The sequence below is a fragment of the Theobroma cacao genome, chromosome 1 (assembly GCF_000208745.1).
Source record: "Theobroma cacao cultivar B97-61/B2 chromosome 1, Criollo_cocoa_genome_V2, whole genome shotgun sequence".
Classification (NCBI taxonomy): Eukaryota; Viridiplantae; Streptophyta; class Magnoliopsida; order Malvales; family Malvaceae; genus Theobroma; species Theobroma cacao.
This window is the reverse complement of record NC_030850.1, coordinates 27,191,125-27,211,090: the sequence shown is the minus strand read 5'-3', so window position 1 is coordinate 27,211,090 and position 19,966 is coordinate 27,191,125. Positions and strand designations below refer to the sequence as shown.

Sequence of the window (19,966 nt, the reverse complement as noted above, 5' to 3'; positions counted from 1 at the left end):
GAACAGACAAAAGAAAAGCATGTACTTGATTGGGTTAGACTTAGGAGTGGTAATATGAAGTTTAGTGTTGATGGTGCGACCAGGAGTTGTTCGAACGAATCTAGAATTGTCGGAGCAATGAGAGACGATGGTGGATGTGTGAAAATTTTGTATTTTTAAATCTTTAGGCATTGTTGATTTTGATCTTGCGGAGCTCATGGCCATTAAGGAAGTTTTCACTTTCTTTGCCGCTATTACTTGGGCTTCTTCTCATGAGTTGATTCTCGAGTCAGATTTTGCTAATGCTGGTAGTCCAACTGGGGGTGGACTTACCATTAGATAAGTGGTGTCATGACACCACTAAAAGTGTTAAAATTTTCTACTTGTTATATTACTTATGTTAAAGTTTTGTGTAGTTAATGATGCTATTAAATCCACTAATTCTTTTACAATTTTGTAGGGAGGTGGGGGTCAAAGACTCCAAGTTAGAGTAGATTTATCAAAAAATAATTTATATACTAATATTTAAATACAACATGAAAGAAAAAACAAATTTCCTTCTAAAATTTAAGATTTTATTAAAAAAAGTCAAAATCTAAACTACTTTTGCTCTCCAAAAATTCAAGTCTTACTCTTGAATATGATACCATTTAGAAAAATTCCTGAGTCCATCCCTATCCAACCATTCATCTCTTACTCCTTGGCATTTGAAAAGCATCATTAACTTGATTAACTGTATGAAGAAGAGAGTTCCTACATGGCCTGTTGTGGACATTCCTAAATTAGGAAACAAGTTGGCTAATCATCTTGCTAAGACTAGTGTGGATCAGCTAGTTGATCTTCTGAGAGTTTACATTTAAGCATTCTTTGCCTTTTTGGTTTCTAAAGATCTAGTGCTTTTGGCGTTACCTTATTTTATTTGTCTCAGGTGGGATTTTGAGTTGTTATCACTTTGATTTATTTGTTTTTTCCTTGTTCTGATTTGTGTTTTATTTTTGACATAATGCTCAAATAAATCCTAAATTATTTAAGAAAATTGGAGTAAGCTCTATTTTTTATTGTATTCAATCAAGTCTTTATACTTTTATTTTGGGTCAAATAAGCCTTTATGACTAATGATTGATTAATTGGTATTAGTCAAAATGTCAATTGTTAGTTTATATTCATATGACACTGATATAGTGTTGAAGTATAGAATGAAAAATACTATATGGTCATGTTATATCATACCAAATTAGTATGTTATATCATCATCAATTATAATATGTCAACATACCACATCATCATTAATTATGATATGTTAGCATGATATATCAGCGTCACAAGACGTAAAATGATAAATAGTATTTTGACTAAATCAATTATTAGTTATAAAAGTTTATTTGAATCAAAATAAAGAAACAAAGGTTTGATTGAACAAAATAAAAGTATAAGAGTTTATTTGAATTTTCTTGAATAGTTTAGGAGTTTTTTTAAATATTATGTCTTTATTTTTTGTATCTAGCATAAAGCTCCTTCTTGTTGTTTGGGAGTCATGCTTTTTTAGATGTGTTGTCTATACTTTGTGTACAGCTCTTGTGTTCCTATGTGGAGTCCTCACTGATTGGTGTGACTTTGCCTTTCTCAATGAAATATGTTATTTAAAAAAAAATCACTATTGATAAGGATTTATTTGACTCAAAATAAATAAATAAAAATTTGATTGAAAGTAAGACAACAATAAAAGGTTTATTTAAATTTTTTTAAATAATTCAAAATTTTTAAGTATTATGTCTTTGCAATATTATGTAGTATTTTGTCTTTGAATAAAAATAAATTATTTAGCCAATGACTTGGTGAGCGGCACTCTTATTTTCTCCTATTCAAAACTTAATTCTGAATGTTCATGTATGTGGTAATTTGTTGGGATACGGTTCAAACAATTGGTTCAGCTTGACTTAAGAAATGTCTCTAAGGTGACCTATTTCTTTTATCCCTTGGACATGGGCATGAGAGTTATGTACCGTCTAAATATCTCCTGCTAACTGAATGTAGAGTTGACCAGCCGATCCATTTAAGAAAAACACCCAAGGAGGAGTACTAGGGTACTCTATATGGAATTTTCATTTATCCTTTTTATTTAATTACTGACATTATCATTATTTGAACAATATATACGTGGACCTAGAGTAATTATTTCTATAGATTTTTTTAAATAATTAAATTGTGCATTTATATTATTCAGTTATTTTTTTTCTTATTGCAATTAGACTAAATTAATTTGGTTATAATAATGAAATAATATTATAGTTTAGAATATAATTGAAATAAAGTAGGTTAGACTCCAATATTATATGTAGGCTTAATAGTGTAGTTCTATGTAGGAAATATTGAATTCCATTACAGGTAGCACTGGAGATTCATTAAATAAAGAGAAGACTAGATCTCTTCTCCTATTTAGAAAAATATTAAATTTCTTACTCATTATAGAGTTATAAAAAAGAGGAAAATCTTAGTGCACTCTAAATTTCTGCTATAATAAACCTAGATAAATATAATTTATTATACATATATAAAATTTTGCAAAAATAATTTGCAAGGTGCATCCTCTAACTCTTCAGACCAATATGCTCTTGTTTGGGATCAAGAATTTGATCAAGTCTCCCGTGCATTTGCGGCATATAGAGATCATCGGTAGAGATTTTGAGATCAAGGGAAAATAGAGTGAAACCTACCCGAGGAATGAAGGCCTTTGCCTTGGCATGGATTTGACACTCTTGCATCTTGCATGTTGGTCTTTTTTTTTTCACAATAAAAGCGGGCTCAAGCACAATCACATGCTTTGAATAGTTTAGGTCATTTATAAGTTTCCAATAATGGTGCATGTGTCTCAACTACCTTAGCTCCTGTTTCACCTGTCCTCACTTTGGACATTAAACACATAGGGGCCGGGGCCTTGGAAAGGTCAGTTGGCTAACATAAAAGGAGTTCACAGTTTCCTAGTCCACCTATTATTGGATACTACTATTACATGATTATATGTATTAACTACAAGCAATCAACAATTTTCTTCTCATTTGACATGACATCATAGTTTTTTATGATGCCTTTATATGGTATTGTAACATTTGAAACTGAGGCAATATGTCTCTGGGTCCATTACTATCACATCCAAATTTGTGATATGAACCCTGCCACATGATATGTTTTTACCATATTTGGTTGGACACCCCCAATAAAAGTTATCAATAGATCCATCGTGGTTCCCTTTGTCTGTCCCCCTCCTCCAAAACCCATTTCCCTAAAGCACTTGTGGTAGGAGCTCAATTCGGTTACTAATTAGTTTAAACAAGATTCATGCATATAAAACAAATATAAACATACATGTTTTATAGGATGAGCCAAGCAAACACGTGGTTAGCTTTTGAATGATAACATCTTCTGCCCAATTTCAATGATCAATTCATCCCTTAATAGTTATACATTTGCATCATAAGATTTAGGGTTTAGAGTTTAGGGTTAAATTGGAGATATTGTCACACTATAAATACCTCAATTTTATATAACGTTTTATGTCATAGAGATACATTTTGCATCTCTCTTTATATTTCAAGTAGCATGATTTTGATGATTTGATGCGATTTTAAATTTATAAAACTGAGGAAATAGTAAGCACTCATAACTCAGTTTAATTCTCGTGCAATGGAAAAAATAAATGCCGGTACACATAAAATAAACTATATCAAATCATGGTGGGGGGCAAGGACTATGTCTTGGGGCAAGGACGATGACTAAAATAGTGAATGAAGATATGATTCCCTAAAATATGGGCGTTCATGGGCTTTGCAATTCGTCTTGCGTTTTTACCTAACAGAAAAACAGAATAATATAAGCACCAATCATGGAGCTAATCACTTTATTTAATACATGTTTATTTCATTTGGACATATAATTTTGTTTTTTTTTTCTGCTTGGAGAGGGAGCTTGCCAATAATATTTACGAGAACTGCAAGTACAATAATAGAAATTAAAAATATTTCCTTTCCTCGAGGGAGCAACATTTACTTTTTCCTTTTCTTGTCTAGTACTGTTCCTTACGACCTATCTTTGTAAATGTAGCCTTACACCTTGCAATAGCTTCGAATGAATGCAATTTATGTGAGGCTCATTCATTGTCCTTCGGGTTTGTTCATTCTAGACATTCACGCCGTATGATTTCAACTTAAAACCCCTTTCTTTCTCTTTTTTCCCCTTTAATGAGTAAGCATTGGTGTCCTATATTGAAATTCTAGTAGACGTCTATATTGATAAAAATCTTTTTCTTGATAATAAACGAATATATTTTTACCAGCAATAAGTCCTCATCATGGGGAACAATTAAGAAAAAAAAAAAGAAAGAAAACCCTCTATGTACGAATAATTAAAAATACCAATGCTGATAATTTCAGCAATGTAAGAAGCAATTGCCTTTGTTTCATCTCTTTGTGAAGAGAAAATGTGAAAGAACATATTTACAGCACTTTTCACTTCAACCAAAATTTTAATTTTCATAATTCTTTAAGTGAACATTCATTGTAAATCAATTGGATTATTAATTATATGTCAATGAAGGGTCATGATTCTATCTACAGCAGTTGCGGTTCAATTTCCTCGTCTCTAAATTTCAAGCAATGAAGTTTAAAATAACTAGTACATATATATTTATTTATTTATTTATTTCTGAATGAACTATTAGCTTTGATATCATTAATGGAAAGGAGGAAGTTAAGTGCATGCATATTCATTAAGATTAAAAGAAAGGTTATCAAATGTATCATCTATATTTATATTTTTAAGGATGAGATGAGTCAAGATCTATCCTATATTTAAAATATAATATTTCCTTTTGAATCTTTCAAAAATAATTCACAAAAAAAGATTCTCAGCTTTTAGAGCTTAGATTTCAAGTTTAAGTTGTAGCATTTCCCATGCTTAATTTATAGAGATTTATAAGGAAAATTTTATTTGTTACTGAAGATTTCACAAAAGGATTGAAATGTTTGTTGCAATGATTTGGGCCAATTACATTCCTCTAGTTCCTAGTACAAGTAGCTGTATCGAAGTTACTGCCCCATGTCCTCCTTTTGCTTGAAATGAATGTCAACAAATCACACATTTCTATAAAGGTTTAACTTTACAAACTTTCAAAAATTTTCTGGTTATGCTAATCTTTATGATTTTAGCAGCAGATGGGCTACTGCATCATATCAAATATGAAACATTAATAATTTAATATGTGCCAAAAAGAATATGCTTAAAATTTAATAAACTATTCATTTCACTTTGCACATTTTTAACTCTAAGGTCTTGCAAGCAGAGAATTAGTGATGGCTCTATATTTATTCTCTATTCTCTTTTCATTTGGTTTATTAAATTTTGTCTTTTTTGAAGGAGATGTATGGGGTGGTGGCATTGGCATATATAGTGGAAGAAAACCATGTATGAATTTACAGTAAAAAGCTGTCAATTTATTCGTGGCCTCCTCCAATCTCAGTTTCCATATCGTCGTGGGTTTTTGTCAATTTGCTTTTGGACCAATTTGCACCAATTTACTACAAGGCCCAAGCCCCCATTTGATAATACTAACACTCAATCATTCTATTTTATTTATCTTTTTAAAAAAAAAAAATCCAAACAATCAAATCTTTTTTTTCTATTTATTTTACGAAAACTAAAAACAAACGTTTTACCACTTAAATATTCTTACGCCTTTCTAAGAAACTATAACATGCAAAATTTATTCATTTTGCACTGATTTCTTCCTTTATTTTCCTTCCTACTTTGTGCTTACCCTGTGAAATGTATGAAGCACAACATTCGGTTTTCTTTAACAAGATTTTTTTGTAGAAAAGGTACATACAAAACCTTTATTTTATTAATAATAAATAAATATTACACTTCAATAATTAAATACTCATATTTGAATTCAAGATGTCATATTTACTAGTCGGTTGTTATTATTATTAGTGTCATTATTATAAATATTGAAGAGATGATTAAAAGTAGAAGCTGGTATATATGCATGTGTTTGTAATGTCATGCTAAAATTTAAATTATATAAACAATAAATAAAAGTTATTATGAGCTGAGTGAAAGTTCTTATAATAGTTAAAGTGGTTACTAGAGGGAATTCATGGTGGCTTTTGCCAAGAAGTTGAAATCTTGGAACAACGATCATAACAGGACCTAATAACCATGGTTTGTGTTCTTCTAGAATATTTTTTAACATTTCAATATTTTGCATTTAATTTCTTTTTGGCTTGTAACACTTGTAAATAAGTTCGTACAAAAATAGTTAGAAGATAATGTTGATCATGCGGCTAATTAGTAGATAGTTGATCAGTCCTTGTGAGAGGCAAGGGGGGCTGCATGATCAGGTGTTCAAAATGGGGTTAAGAAAATCAAAAGGAAACTGTTTACAAGATTTTTGCATAAAATTAATGAAGAATGTTGTGTTAAATAACTAAATAATACCCTTTGCAAAAGCAGCACAAAAACAAAATTAAATGAGTTAAAGTATTACCTAGATGAGTAATTTGCAGAGAGAATTGGGCCGACTGCAAGTGTCAGAAAAGAAAATAATAAAAGTTTTATTATAGAGGGGGCGAAGAAAAGGTAAGAAAGGGGAAATAGGCCAAGGGCATTGTGGTCAATGGAGAAGGAACTGTCATTCCACACTACAGGCTCAAGAAACAAAATCATGTTATTCCCTTAAATTTTACCCTTCAAAACTTTTTCCTGTCTCCATCCCAACCTACTGCCTGACCCTCTTTTTTGTTTTTATTATTATTATTATTATTTTTATTTTACATTTCCGCAACCCCTAACCAGAGTTCTCTCTCTAAGAATGTCATCAACAATGATAAAAACCCATTAACAGATAAAAGAGCTCTCTTTGTTCTACCTTCTTTTAGCAAAAATATCCAATCACTTAGTAATATGTTTCAGAAAAACAAAATTCCCACTCTACAGCCAAAGCTGCTGCTGCAAAAAAACCTCAAGTTTTTCTAGTATTGCTCCAAACAAAGAAAAACTCTTCTGAGAGAGAAAGAGAGAGAGAGGGGAGTTCTCTCTCTCTTCCCATCAATCTCATCAGATCATCAACCCCTCTCCCATCCCTACCCTATCCCAACTCATAATAAAAGCTATTCATCTCCAAAATCTCTTCTTTTGGCTGCCTCTCCATTTCCATTCTATGTCCTCAAATATGGAAATTCTCTAATGTATCAATCATTAATCAGCACTGATCAGCGGAGTCTTCCCTTCTTTATTACCAAGTATTTCTCTTTTTCTCTTCCTGACTGTGTTGTTTTCATATCAACAGTGACGTCTGCCAGAAAAGTAGACTTAGCTGCTAGCGAGCTGAAAGAATTATAACAAACCAAAAGTTTCAGTTCCTTCACTTGTCTTCAACAGTTTCAACTTTGCTCTATCTGTCTCTCTTTACTTTTCCTTTTGTTAGGTCTATATTAGACTGTCTTATTGTCACTCAAAAGTGTTTTATCATCACCCCAAAAGGAAAGGAAACCCTAGTTAAGATCGAAAGTAGTTGGACGAAAGAACAAAGAAGAGAGAAATATCCCATCAGCAACACACCAACACGTCTTTTTGTACCCCAAAATTTAATAAAATCCAAGGAGCGTTCTGTTTTAGAGCTATTAAACCTGTGCACCCTCCATGGATTCAATTCGAGAAATGGATAGCTCCAACTCCGAAAACGCCAGCCTTAACGTTAGCAATAACGGTACCGCTTCACTTGCTTCCTCATCTTCTCCGTCGTCATCTTCAACCTCGAGCCGCTATGAGAACCAAAAGCGCCGTGACTGGAACACCTTTGGCCAGTACCTGAAGAACCATAGGCCCCCACTTTCCCTCTCCAGGTGCAGTGGAGCTCACGTCCTGGAATTCCTTCGCTACCTCGACCAATTTGGCAAAACCAAAGTCCACACCCCAATCTGCCCCTTCTACGGCCACCCGAACCCGCCAGCCCCTTGCCCTTGCCCACTCCGTCAAGCCTGGGGTAGCCTCGATGCTCTCATCGGCCGCCTCCGTGCTGCCTTCGAAGAAAATGGAGGAAAACCTGAAGCAAACCCATTTGGGGCACGGGCTGTGAGGCTTTATCTTCGTGAGGTTCGTGATTTGCAGTCAAAAGCAAGAGGGATTAGCTATGAGAAGAAGAAGCGTAAGCGACCACCAGCTCAACAAATCCCAACTCTGCCACCACCACCAGGTGCAAATTAAATATGCATCAACAAAACCCCATATATGCAAGCAGTTTACTCTCTACTATGAGTAAATGCTTCTCCCTGGTTGCTACTTGCTTGATTTATGTGGGGTCGTTTTCTTTACTTTTATCATCAGTTATATGGTCTTTAAGACAGTATATTTTTAGGGTAGTTTTACTTTTCTATGCTTTCTATTTGCTGTTAGAGTGGTAAAAAACTGGTAATGTTTTAGCGATTTGGGGATTCCTTGAATCTACTTTTGATGCAAACAGTGTTAGTATAATCAGTAATGGACTAATAGTAGTACTACAAAAGTCTTTCTAGGAGTGATTGTACTAGCAGTTGTTGCCTAAGTGGAACTGAGAGCATCTAATTGCTCATGGTTTTTTTATGTACTTTGAATATTCATGTATGCCAAACCATATATATTTGCAGGTTTCATCTGTCTTCATATCTGTATCTCCCTTCCCTTTAAGCCCATTTTCTTCCCATTTCTTTAATGGGGTACTGGCAATACAGTTCCTTGCTGCTAAGAGCTCCGAAAGAACTTTACATGAGGATCATGTGTCAGATTTGTCTAGTATTATAGTTGTTTAATGGCTTTGTTGCAGATGGTAGTCAGTTTTCATCTCTCTCTGCTAGTCATTTTTTTTTTCTGACTTCCCTTTTTCTCTCTTTTATTGTGTTGGTACTTTTACTGCTTTACTGTCTGGACTCTGGACTTAATCTAAGAACAACATCCAAACCTTTAAAGATTGATATTAGTTAATAGAACTAGCATTGTTTTCTTCCCTAGTAATTCTGTGATTTTGAATTTGAAATTAAGTTCGTTAATGCCCAGAAAATGGTCAATTATAATATATGTGCTGATTGGCTAGCGCTATCATTGGTGCTGTCATTTCAATGAAGAAATATGGCAGACAATGTTCATATATAGCTTAAAACACTTATAATTAACTAACGAGATTTTTCATTTTATATAGTCTGATAATTTAATATAATCATTAGCCCTAATTAAATAGATGTATTCTACTTGTGGAGATTCATCTTCCACACTTCCCTTATTTGTCGGGTCATCAGTTTGTGATCAGTCTGTCAACTATAGGGAGAGAAAATATGCAGTCAGTAAAATTAATTACACTCACATGAGCCTTTCAACAATGAAATTTAATTCGAAACTTAAACGTCTTTGATGTGGAGAAAAGACGGTGTTGTTAATTCTTCCGAGACTTTGCCATTATTGATGTTAAGTAGGATTACTTATACATGTAGTTGAACATAAAATGAGATGGGGAGAGATCAAAGAAACCATGAATAAAGATATAAGAAGGAATTTTCTTAATCAATCTGGCCGACAGGACACCTATGATTGCCTAAGGTTGGGTCATCCCCTTTTGGATTTTGTGATTAACATTTGGCTTTAAAGAATAATTGAGAAATTTGCCTCTAAGCTTCAAGTGAACAAAATAAAAAGTGCACCTAATGGGACTGTTTTAGCCAATAAAGGTAGAATACTAGTAATATTGGGAAGTAGGATAGATGCAAGACAACCTTCTTTTCCCTTTTAGCCAGAGCAGATCGAGATGACCTATATATGCAGGCCTCTAGTATTAATTGTTAATGTTAACTATATATATGTAATTAGTCATAATATTTGTTTTAAATAATACAAAGGGTTTGCAATAAAAAAAGCTATACAAATCATTACTTTTCTGATGTCTTCATACATATCTGGGATTGTGCCATTGAATTTTTATATCAAATCTATTTGGAAAGCTTAGTTATTTAATGACCAAACTCGATCATCCAAACATAAGAAATGTCTAAGTTTGAGTCAGCCGCAGTACTTAACCTTCTGTTTTTGCTTTCATGCTAATGCTCATAGATAATTAATCTAGAAATTTTAAATTTCTATCTTTATAGTTACTACCTTTTCTAATTAATTCTACAGTCAAGAACAAATTAGGAAGTCTGGTGAGTTGGATGCTAGATGGTTCTCTTTTGTTCCTCTTCCTCCTTAGTATCTTTAAGAACAAACAACTTGGCAGAATAGTTTGTTTGCACACTTGCGGAAATGACTTTCTCAACACATTTGGAATCTCTACCTATTTAATTTCTCTATTGATTATTTCAACCAAATTATCGGATTCTCTATCAAGGTCTACTCCATCATGCTTTTCTATCGCATTGAAATTTTGCGATGTAGTTTTTACTTTTTCTGACCATTTGCACTTGTAGAATCACTGATGGTTTACTTTTTTATTTTTTATTTTGGAGAAGTATTGAAGTTGATCAAACATCGTTTTCTTTATTAGCAAGAATTACTACTTCTGTAATTAGCTAATGTCCATGCAGACAGCTCTGATACAATCTAATATATAGGTTCTACTTGTACTATATATGGTATGGTTTCTAAATCCATTTTCATATTCTTCTGTGATGCTTTTTATCTCAATGTTGAAAGTTAACTTGATTGGTTGTCAGTGTTCTATGGATTAAGAAAATACACATCATTAACAAGAATAAAATTTTAATTATGCATGTAATTAATTTCTATAGGCGTATTAGTATGTCTCTCTCTCTCTATATATAATTAAGTCCATCTGCATTGCGACTTTACTTGGAATGCAAAAGGAATATTGCTCCTTCTGCCGGATGTTGTGAAGTGACAAAAGAGTGAGCAAGAAAGATATATAATTTCCATCACCAAATATAGCTCAGAAGATTAAACTAGGCAAGAGTGGGGAAACTAAGGCCCGATCTGGCTTAGTGGCAATTACTACCTGTGAGTGGTGGTTTTTGTAATGAAGCATTTGAAAGTAATACAACTCTCAGCCTTTCAAAAAAAAAAAAGTATATAACCCTTTTCTTCATCTTGTTGGGGCGCATTTTTGGAAATAAATTGACTCAATGCTTTCCCCTTGATCCTTCATAAAAGGGATGTTGGAGTTCATACCATGCTTCTTTCATCTCTTCTAGCGCATTTAGCATATTGTTTCTTTTTCCCCTCTTCCTAGCTCTTTTAGCATATTGATATACAATCATATTTTCATTTTATAACTTGTCTGTTTTTCTTGCACCATAATGACTATATAGCTGCGTGTACAAGCCAACTATGAATATACTAGAATCCTTGTACATTTTAGTATTATAACTACAGCTATCTCAGCGTTAAGTTTAGGTCTTGTTGCTGTCCATTCGTTAGATGCATACCTTCCCTTAAAACCTTCATGGCTAAATTTTAGGAAACGTCAGCTAGCAATAACTTCTTGATGCAGTAGACCTAGCTCCATGTGCAATGCAATGGTGAAGAAGTGAAAATGGCAGTTTCAAGAATCATTTGGAAGGACTAGAAATAGATTAATAATAAATTCTATGAATGGCTACATCATCTGATATCAGTACCTTATCCTTTTGATTAGTGAAATCAAGTGCGCGTCCACATAAAATAAGCTAGGAGATTTGTCCAACAAGCACTTCATGAGGTGCTTGTAATGCCAACAGGTTAAAGTGCCGAAATTAATCGAAAGGTGGAAGTCAGATAGAGAAAAAAGGGACTTGTCATGTTCGTTCAATTGAGTTTTGAGTGGTTTGGTTTCTTGTTAAATTGCTGTCCATAGTATAGTGTACGTAGCTTACAGGTAAAGGCTAATTAGCAACCAATGATGATTACAGCTTTTCCCTTCAATTTCCTGTAACTAGTCGAGTTTCTTATGTCTTTAAAACTTGGAATATATAGAGACTAGAAAGCTAGGAAAAAAAATGCGGATGCTATAGCAAGAAATTGACAAGGATCGGGATTCCGGTCAAATAAGCATATTGCAAATATATTAACTAAAAAATAACCAAATTAATCATATAAATAGTAGGCTGAACCATGAAATTGTGGGCGTCCCTTGTACAAAGCCAACAAACTATTATTACAGGAATTATTGAATACTTCCTACATCATATATTCATCATTCTCGTGAGGAACCAATGCATATATACAGGAGCGGAAAACAAAAATATAAAGGAAAAACATGTTAATGATGATTTTGAACTTTGTTTCACTTTATGAGAGAGAGAGAAAATTTAAAAGGGAAAGAAATGGAGCTCTCATTGCCTAATCAAAGTCAAACTGATCAGCTGCACAATCGACATAAAGCTATTCAAAAGAGAAAAGAAGTTTAATTTGTGCATGTTGCTTCACCAAAAAATGAGAAAAGTTGTCTAACTACAATGTTAATTGATTTTTCGATATCTATGAGTAAGTCTGAGGAGGGAAACATGATTCCAACAGGGATAACCGATAATTAGACTAAACCCCTGGTCGTTGTTACAAATTAATTTCTGTGGAGAGAGAGGTGAGTAGGATGGAGCTAGCTCATACATGCACAAGGTGCAGAACGTTCAAGCCTATATATATATATATATATATATATATATATATATATATATACTATANTACCATTGAAACTGACCATAACCAAAATATGCTCGCCTTTTTTTATTTTCGCTTGTCAATTTAGGTAGGCCATATATATATATATATATATATATATATATATATATATATATATACACACGCACACACAGAGTTAGGTTCTAATAAATTTATAACTGTAATAGGATACCAGCGTTTTATACGTGCCGTTATTTCCTCCTCCAAAATGGGATTAACGAAGAAGACAAAAGAAAAAAAGTGGTGTGTTGCAGCATTTGTTGATTACTGATTTCAACGGGTCTCATCCTACATCTTCCTTTTTATTTTTCCATATAATTGCCTGCCTATAGCACCTTCCCAGAAATTATTGTATTGAATATTTACGCTTGTTTGTCTCGTCTAATATACTTGTACCTCACTACGTGCATTCTCAATTCCCATCTAATTTTTTCAATGTTAGATTGGAATTAATTTGATTAGATGGTCTAGGGCAACTTGGTACATATGAGGATCTTCAGCCAAATGCCATATTAGAATATATCTCCATAAAAATGTTATACAATAAGATTGCAATCACACAAAATTTCATCTTGATTTATGTTATAATTAGTAGCGTGTATGCACCAGAGGACTACATGTGCAAATATGTGTATTTGTCAAAAAGGAAAAAAAAAGGTATATTTTTGTGATCGTAATTAAATAAATCAGCAAACTTGCTGAATTTGTTACCGGTCTTTCATGTTAATCCGTGATGGATGATCTAGACATTGAATTTTGCCTTTGTGCACTGTGGTTTTCCCACTTGGCTCAGGTACTGGTGCGTTGGACGAAAAAACCAATTGAGGCTTGGGAAATTAATTTCTCTTGCCAAATCAAAGTCCAAAGAGAATATTATTAAAGGTGAGAGATAGAAAGTATATAAATATATCCACCACTACCAGTCCAAACTGTACAAAATGAGGCAATAGAAGCCAAAGTTGGCAGTAAGTCAGCCCAAAATTTACCTTCCCCATGAGGACTAGTTTATGATTTATACTTTTGCATGCTATTTCTCTGAACAAAAGTTGCTAACCCCCACCTGCAAAGGTCGACTACCCACTGCTCTCCCTTCACGTTTCTACAGTTCCGAATTTCACACAACTTTATAGCAACTCATCTTGCACCGTGCATTAATCTTAAACTTCATTTAGAGAGAGAAAATAAAGAATCACAAGGCCACGTTTGACAAGGGATGAAATCAAATTCATTTTCTTGGCCGGGACCCATATTCCAACGCAAGTTGCAATAAGCTAAGCTGGATACTAGATATGTCAAATCTTCCCCCTTTTTTTTTTTCCCTTTTTTCGAACTGGAATATCAAAAAACATATAAGAGTTAAATTTGTTGGACTTGCCCTAGCCAGCATCTAGCAAAGACGTTATCCTGCTTTGTATTGTCATCCTTTGTAATAATGCAGAATCCTACTAGTATATGTTGGAAAACTTTCATCAAATTAAGGACTCACAATCATAATCAACATCAAATACAAAGTGAAGTTGACATGACGGAATCAAGATTTCATGTTTGGAGGGAGAAAATAATGTTTTCAATATTTATGGAGATAAAATTATAATTTTTTTTCAAAAACAAAAATAAAACTATGAACTTTAAAAACAATAAAAAAGCTTATAAAATTTTAAAATTTTTAAAAGACCGAGAGCCCCTATTGACCCCTTCCCTCCACTGAGGACATGTACATGTATATGCGTGGCTCATATCATGAGATTGAGCCGAGATCATATATTTCTCAGTTGCATATTTATGTGCACAACCCATATATGGACGATGTAGCTTGTCCTAAGTCTGTCTACATTGATTCATGTATACGACTAATAGGGAAACAATTCCCCAAAGGAAAAAAAAATATAAAAGTTTTCAAGTCAAACAGCCTGTATTGTAAATCTGGTGGGTCAAGTAAGGAAGATGTGTTTTAACAGTGAAGCGATATTTCTTTCCCTAGCACTAATTGACTATGGTGGGGGGAGTGGCATACAGCCAGATTTTCTTTTCCATTGATAACGACCTCTTGGCATGAAAGGCGAAAATGACATCGCATCTCTCTAAAATTAGTGTATCTGCCCTCTTCCTCAAACATACCGCATTCAGGAAGACAATCCCCATTGCGTTAAAATTTTGGTACAGAAAATAGCTCAAAATCATTCCATGACAGAGAGATACGTATTTTGTACAGCACGTAGGTAGATGTGTGATGGTACATTGCACTGGGATTACGTTACAGTTACATGCAAACTGGAGGGTGGTGCTGCTGCTGGATACGCCAGAAATTAATTCAAACCAGGCAAAACACGTACGAGAATCCCGCATTCTACGGTCAATGAGATGGGACGTTCGATTTGACGAATAATAGAGAAATGGAAAAAACGGAAACAAGAGATGGGACCCACCAACCATGCGAACCCCACGTGTACACCTGTCACCAATGTCGGCTACAGTCTCATTTCAATTTTACCCCAAAATTATTACTACTTATAAAACAAAATAATAATGATAAAATTCTCACATTCTCAAATCCTCGTGTTTCTCTGTCTCACCGCCCCGTTCACATGCATTCGTCTACGTGTCTGGATCAGGGAGTGCGATCTACCGCGCCTCGTTAGGAGTGATCCGTACGGGATAGTTGTCGAGTCCCCATCATGGCGCTTGCTTGCGTTTTTTCTTTTTGAAATTTATATTTGGTTATAAATTTTTTTTTTAAAAAAGGAGGGCCTACCCCAGCCAGTCAAGATCTCAAGAAGCGGTGGGTGTGCATGGGGTCCGCTCTCCTCTGCCCTTCCACTTTAAGCCCTTCTATTAGACTTTTGTCGTACGGGCCCCTGGGTTTTCTTTGGGTTTGATCCTTTAAGGATGTATTTTACTCGTACAATTTAAATTATTAATGTTAATTAATTTGCATACTTTAGCATTTTCTTTTCTTAATTAAATGTGATAAATTGATGTTTTAGTTTACAAGGGAATACATATATAATGTATAGTGATGATAATGCATATTTTATAAAAAAATATTTTATATTATTCGATCTGCTTAGTTAGATTATATTTTCAATTTCATATAAGATTTGGATAATAAAATTATTTCTTATTTTAAGTTTAGGTAAATTTTGAATAATTGATTATAACATTCTATTTTTGAAATTTGATTATAAATAATAAATTTTAATAATAAATGTTAAATTTATATTTTTTTTGTTTATAATTTATTATAATAATAAAATATTTATTAAAATTTATTAATTATTTTAAATATAATTTAAAATTTTAATTTATTTTTATGAGTATCTTTAATTTATTAATTTAAATTTCATCAATAATATATATATAAATTAAAATTAAAATTATTTTTTATTTCGAGTTCAACTCTTTTTTTAAAATATTAATAAACAATTCAGATACTAAATATTAATTTTTTAATCAAATTCAAAAATAATAAAAATAATTATATATATATATATATATCTTAAAATTAACATATAACCTCGCGTTACCATCCTTAATAGCACACGACGACACGTCACATCGCATTTTAGCTTCGATATGGAACAGCATCCTTTCTGCAAGAATGAGATTCCCTGAGCTTGTACTATTGTACTCACTCCCGCTTGTGAAATATATTTTAATTATGTCCTCTCCATCAGAAAAAAAAAAATACTGGTTAAGATTGTGTTTTTACAAGAAATAATTAACATTATTAATTGCACATAATCTCTGATATAAACTAAAAAATAACAATCTTTAAGAACATATATAACTCATTGATTGGAATTTAAAAATACTCTGAACTTGAAAACTAAAAATTTATGAAACAAGAGTTATACTTTTATTTATTATGCGTATAGCTCAAAATCAAATAAATTTTTTTGTATACAAAAAAAATATTAATGATCATAACATAATTAGTCATATAATTGTCAATAATGCCATTTGGATGTGTAAATGTTCCATCACTAAACAAACTAAATATTTATAATTCCCCATTTAACTTTTAATATAAGTTCAATCAAGAATACTAGGTTAATAATTCTTATACATTTTCATAAAAAATGATTCTATTTGCATTATTATTCAATTAAAAAAATTTGGTACAAAATATTAAGGTTCTGTTCGGTTCATTCCCTTTTATATCTTTTGTTTTTTTATAGTATTGTATAAAATAGAAAAGGCAAAAAATAAAAATATCAAAGAAGCAATACCTAAGTAATAGGGTATTAAGTTTCTACTAAATTCACACTTTTCGTTAAAAGGACATGATCATAAAATTTAGGGTAAAATACTCCCACCTCATAAGTTTTAATTGAAATTCCAAACGAGTTCATTAATTTTCGAAATTGACACTTCATTTTAAAAAAATATCTTTCGTTAGACATATAAGTATAGTCGTTAGTCAATCATTAGTGTTTCTATTAGTTTGATGATGTGAAAATATTGAAAAGATAATTTTAACTTTTATTAATTTTAAAAATTACTATTATATAATTTTTATTAATTTTTAAATTTTTTTCAAAAGAAATTATATAATAATAATTTTTTAAATTAATAAAAAAATATTTTAATCTTTTTTATTTTTTCTGTTAGCGGTATTTACACTTTTAGGGTGGAATGTCCATTTCAAAAACTAATAAATTCGTTTGAAATTTTGATGAAAATTTAAGAAAATGAAAATATTTTATCTTAAAATTTATTTTTAAGACTTGCTATTGAAAGATCACTTTCTAATTAATTTTATCATCATCATCTGTGACCAACAAGCAACCATATTTATAGTATATAAATAGTTTGAATTGTTGGTACAGGTTCTGTTTTTCTTAAGAATACTGCCAGCCTTGATCTCGTACTGACTCATGGTTATAAATTATTAATAAATTGATCTTTTATAAATAATTGTGGTTGCTAAATATAAAATGAAACTACTCTTTTTTTTTTTAAGCTCAGGTAAAGCACTCTATTCTATTTATGTAGATGCACACGCCTGTAGTCCGTAGATACCATCTATCTGTAGTTGTCTGTGTTCTTTTAAGATGCACAATTTTTACCGAGTCAAAGGGACTCAATTAATGGCCAAGTACGTACAATCTCTTAAACTATAGAACAAATTTTCATGCCCATAAAGATTACCAAAAAGAGCTCGGAGCCGACAAGCCTTTGGCTCAATGGACTATGTCTTTAATTTAATATATTAATTGATGTGTTTCATATGTAGCCAATAAATTGTAATCACTAATTGAATATACTTTCAGCCAAAATCCTGCGAATTATAAATATGTATATTAATATTTATTTAAACTTTTGGAACATTGATTATTTGCAAATGCAGCTTCATGGAAAGGTTGTCTTGACCAACATTGACTTTTATTCTTTCTTAATTACTTTTTAAATTCATACGTATATATTATCGAAACCCTACATTTCTACCCACATGTCGAAAAGAGTAAACGTTTCTCCAAAGTCCAAATCATCGTTATACCTTCCTACACTATTATTATTGGGTTAAGACTCTCTGCCTTAGTCTTACAATGAAATTAAAAAAAGAAAATAATATGTTGAGATTCTTTTGACTCAAATTCTAGTTATGGTTGTCTATAATTATCTTGGTTAATGAACTCAAATTCCCACACAAAACCTTATGGTCGAACACTTTGAAAAACTAAGTGGAAGAAAATTAATTTTTCTCTTCACAAGGGGTGGCTAAGCAAGAGAGTTTTTCAATTGTGTCATCACTTGTGCTGGGAGGCTATAGTAATGTATTTATATCTTAGATTATTTTTAAAACCCTAATTAGGTCAATTACATAACTTTTATGTAATTGTAAATTAATCCAACAACTTAATTAAATAATTTAATTAATTCCTTCAAAAGTTTATAAGTTCTTATTCAATTAAGTCCAATAACTTAATTAAGCAATTTAATTAAGTCCTTGAGAAGCTTATAACTTCTAATTTGATTAAGTCCAACTTAATCACCTCTCCCATTTTATTTTCAATATTTATCTTAGGTGTGTGACCCATTTGTCTTTTAACATGTTGGCAATGAACTTAATCATTAAGTTAAACTTAAGATTAGATAAATTTAAATTAATTTAAATTTATAATTAATCAAATTAACTATTTAAAGTTCATAAACCAAGGTTGGGATCTAGTAATCCATCATGGCTATCCAAATGTTCAAGGAGTCAAGATGGTTTGACTCAACTTTTTAGTGATTAGACTTTTAGTGTAATTCATTTCTTTATTGTATATCTCAGAGATGATAAGAGTATGGTGCAGTGTCTACTCTTATTGATCTCCATATTCATTCTTAAAGTTAGATCATTAGCTTTATAGAGACTTATGAAATTCTTTTCATAATTTCCAAGTAACCTGCCTTAGCGAAGGACTTCAATAAGCTAATATCAACCAAAAACTACTAGGATATGTCTTATGAATCACTTGGGATAATGATTTCTCTCTTGACCACTCATTTGCCTTCACATGTTTCATGTTATACTCAACCATATCTTGTTTTGGCATCTTTGGTAGGACCCGTAAGGATTTGATCAAAATTATAGCACTCCACATATAAAGCAATCTAGTGTCTCAAGTCTATGGAGTATTTACACCATTGTCACATGAGAAATATTTGCATAAACATTAGAGTGAGATATCAAATGTATTTCTCATGTCAGTTCATGTTTAGTGAACTTGTTTCAAGAACAAGCACCTACATTCTAGTTCCAAATATCTTCACACTTCAACCTATGAGATCGGTTGCTTACTTTTCAATTAAGGAACATAAAATGTACTAGTCTCTAAGGATCGTTGATATTCAGTCTCAATGGTACATCAACTAGGAACATTAGAGATTATACTTTGATACAAAGGGACCTTATAATTGTAATACTTTACAATTCCCTTGCAGTGCAAGTTAATTTCATGAACTTTATCCAATAAACTTATAATCATTGTCTTATTGATGAAGAAAAACTTTTAATCATTCGTCACGAATGATATGGTTGCATAATTAGATCTAAGCCTTGACCAGTTGAATTGGCTGCAGGGCTTAATCCAACATTCTCCCACTATCACAAAGCCAATTACTAGGTCATCATATGTGGATCTAATCCATCTAGTAATAGTATCTTTACAAAGACTCGCTTATGCCATTCAATGTGGTTAATCTCTTTTTATCCATCTATGTGATGTATGATCATCTTTGTCATATTACTATATTTAGATCTAATGAGACTCGGTTCTATTAATATGGCTTCGTTGTTACAATAACAATGTTT

General features: G+C 32.1%; 1 protein-coding gene across 1 annotated transcript; it reads left to right on the top strand.

Annotated features, from left to right (window-relative positions):
* On the top strand, positions 6,821-8,673 carry LOC18613129 (protein LIGHT-DEPENDENT SHORT HYPOCOTYLS 3). The gene has a single exon (XM_018121329.1). It carries the CDS (start codon positions 7,675-7,677, stop codon positions 8,236-8,238), a length of 564 nt encoding a protein of 187 aa, XP_017976818.1. The 5' UTR covers positions 6,821-7,674; the 3' UTR covers positions 8,239-8,673.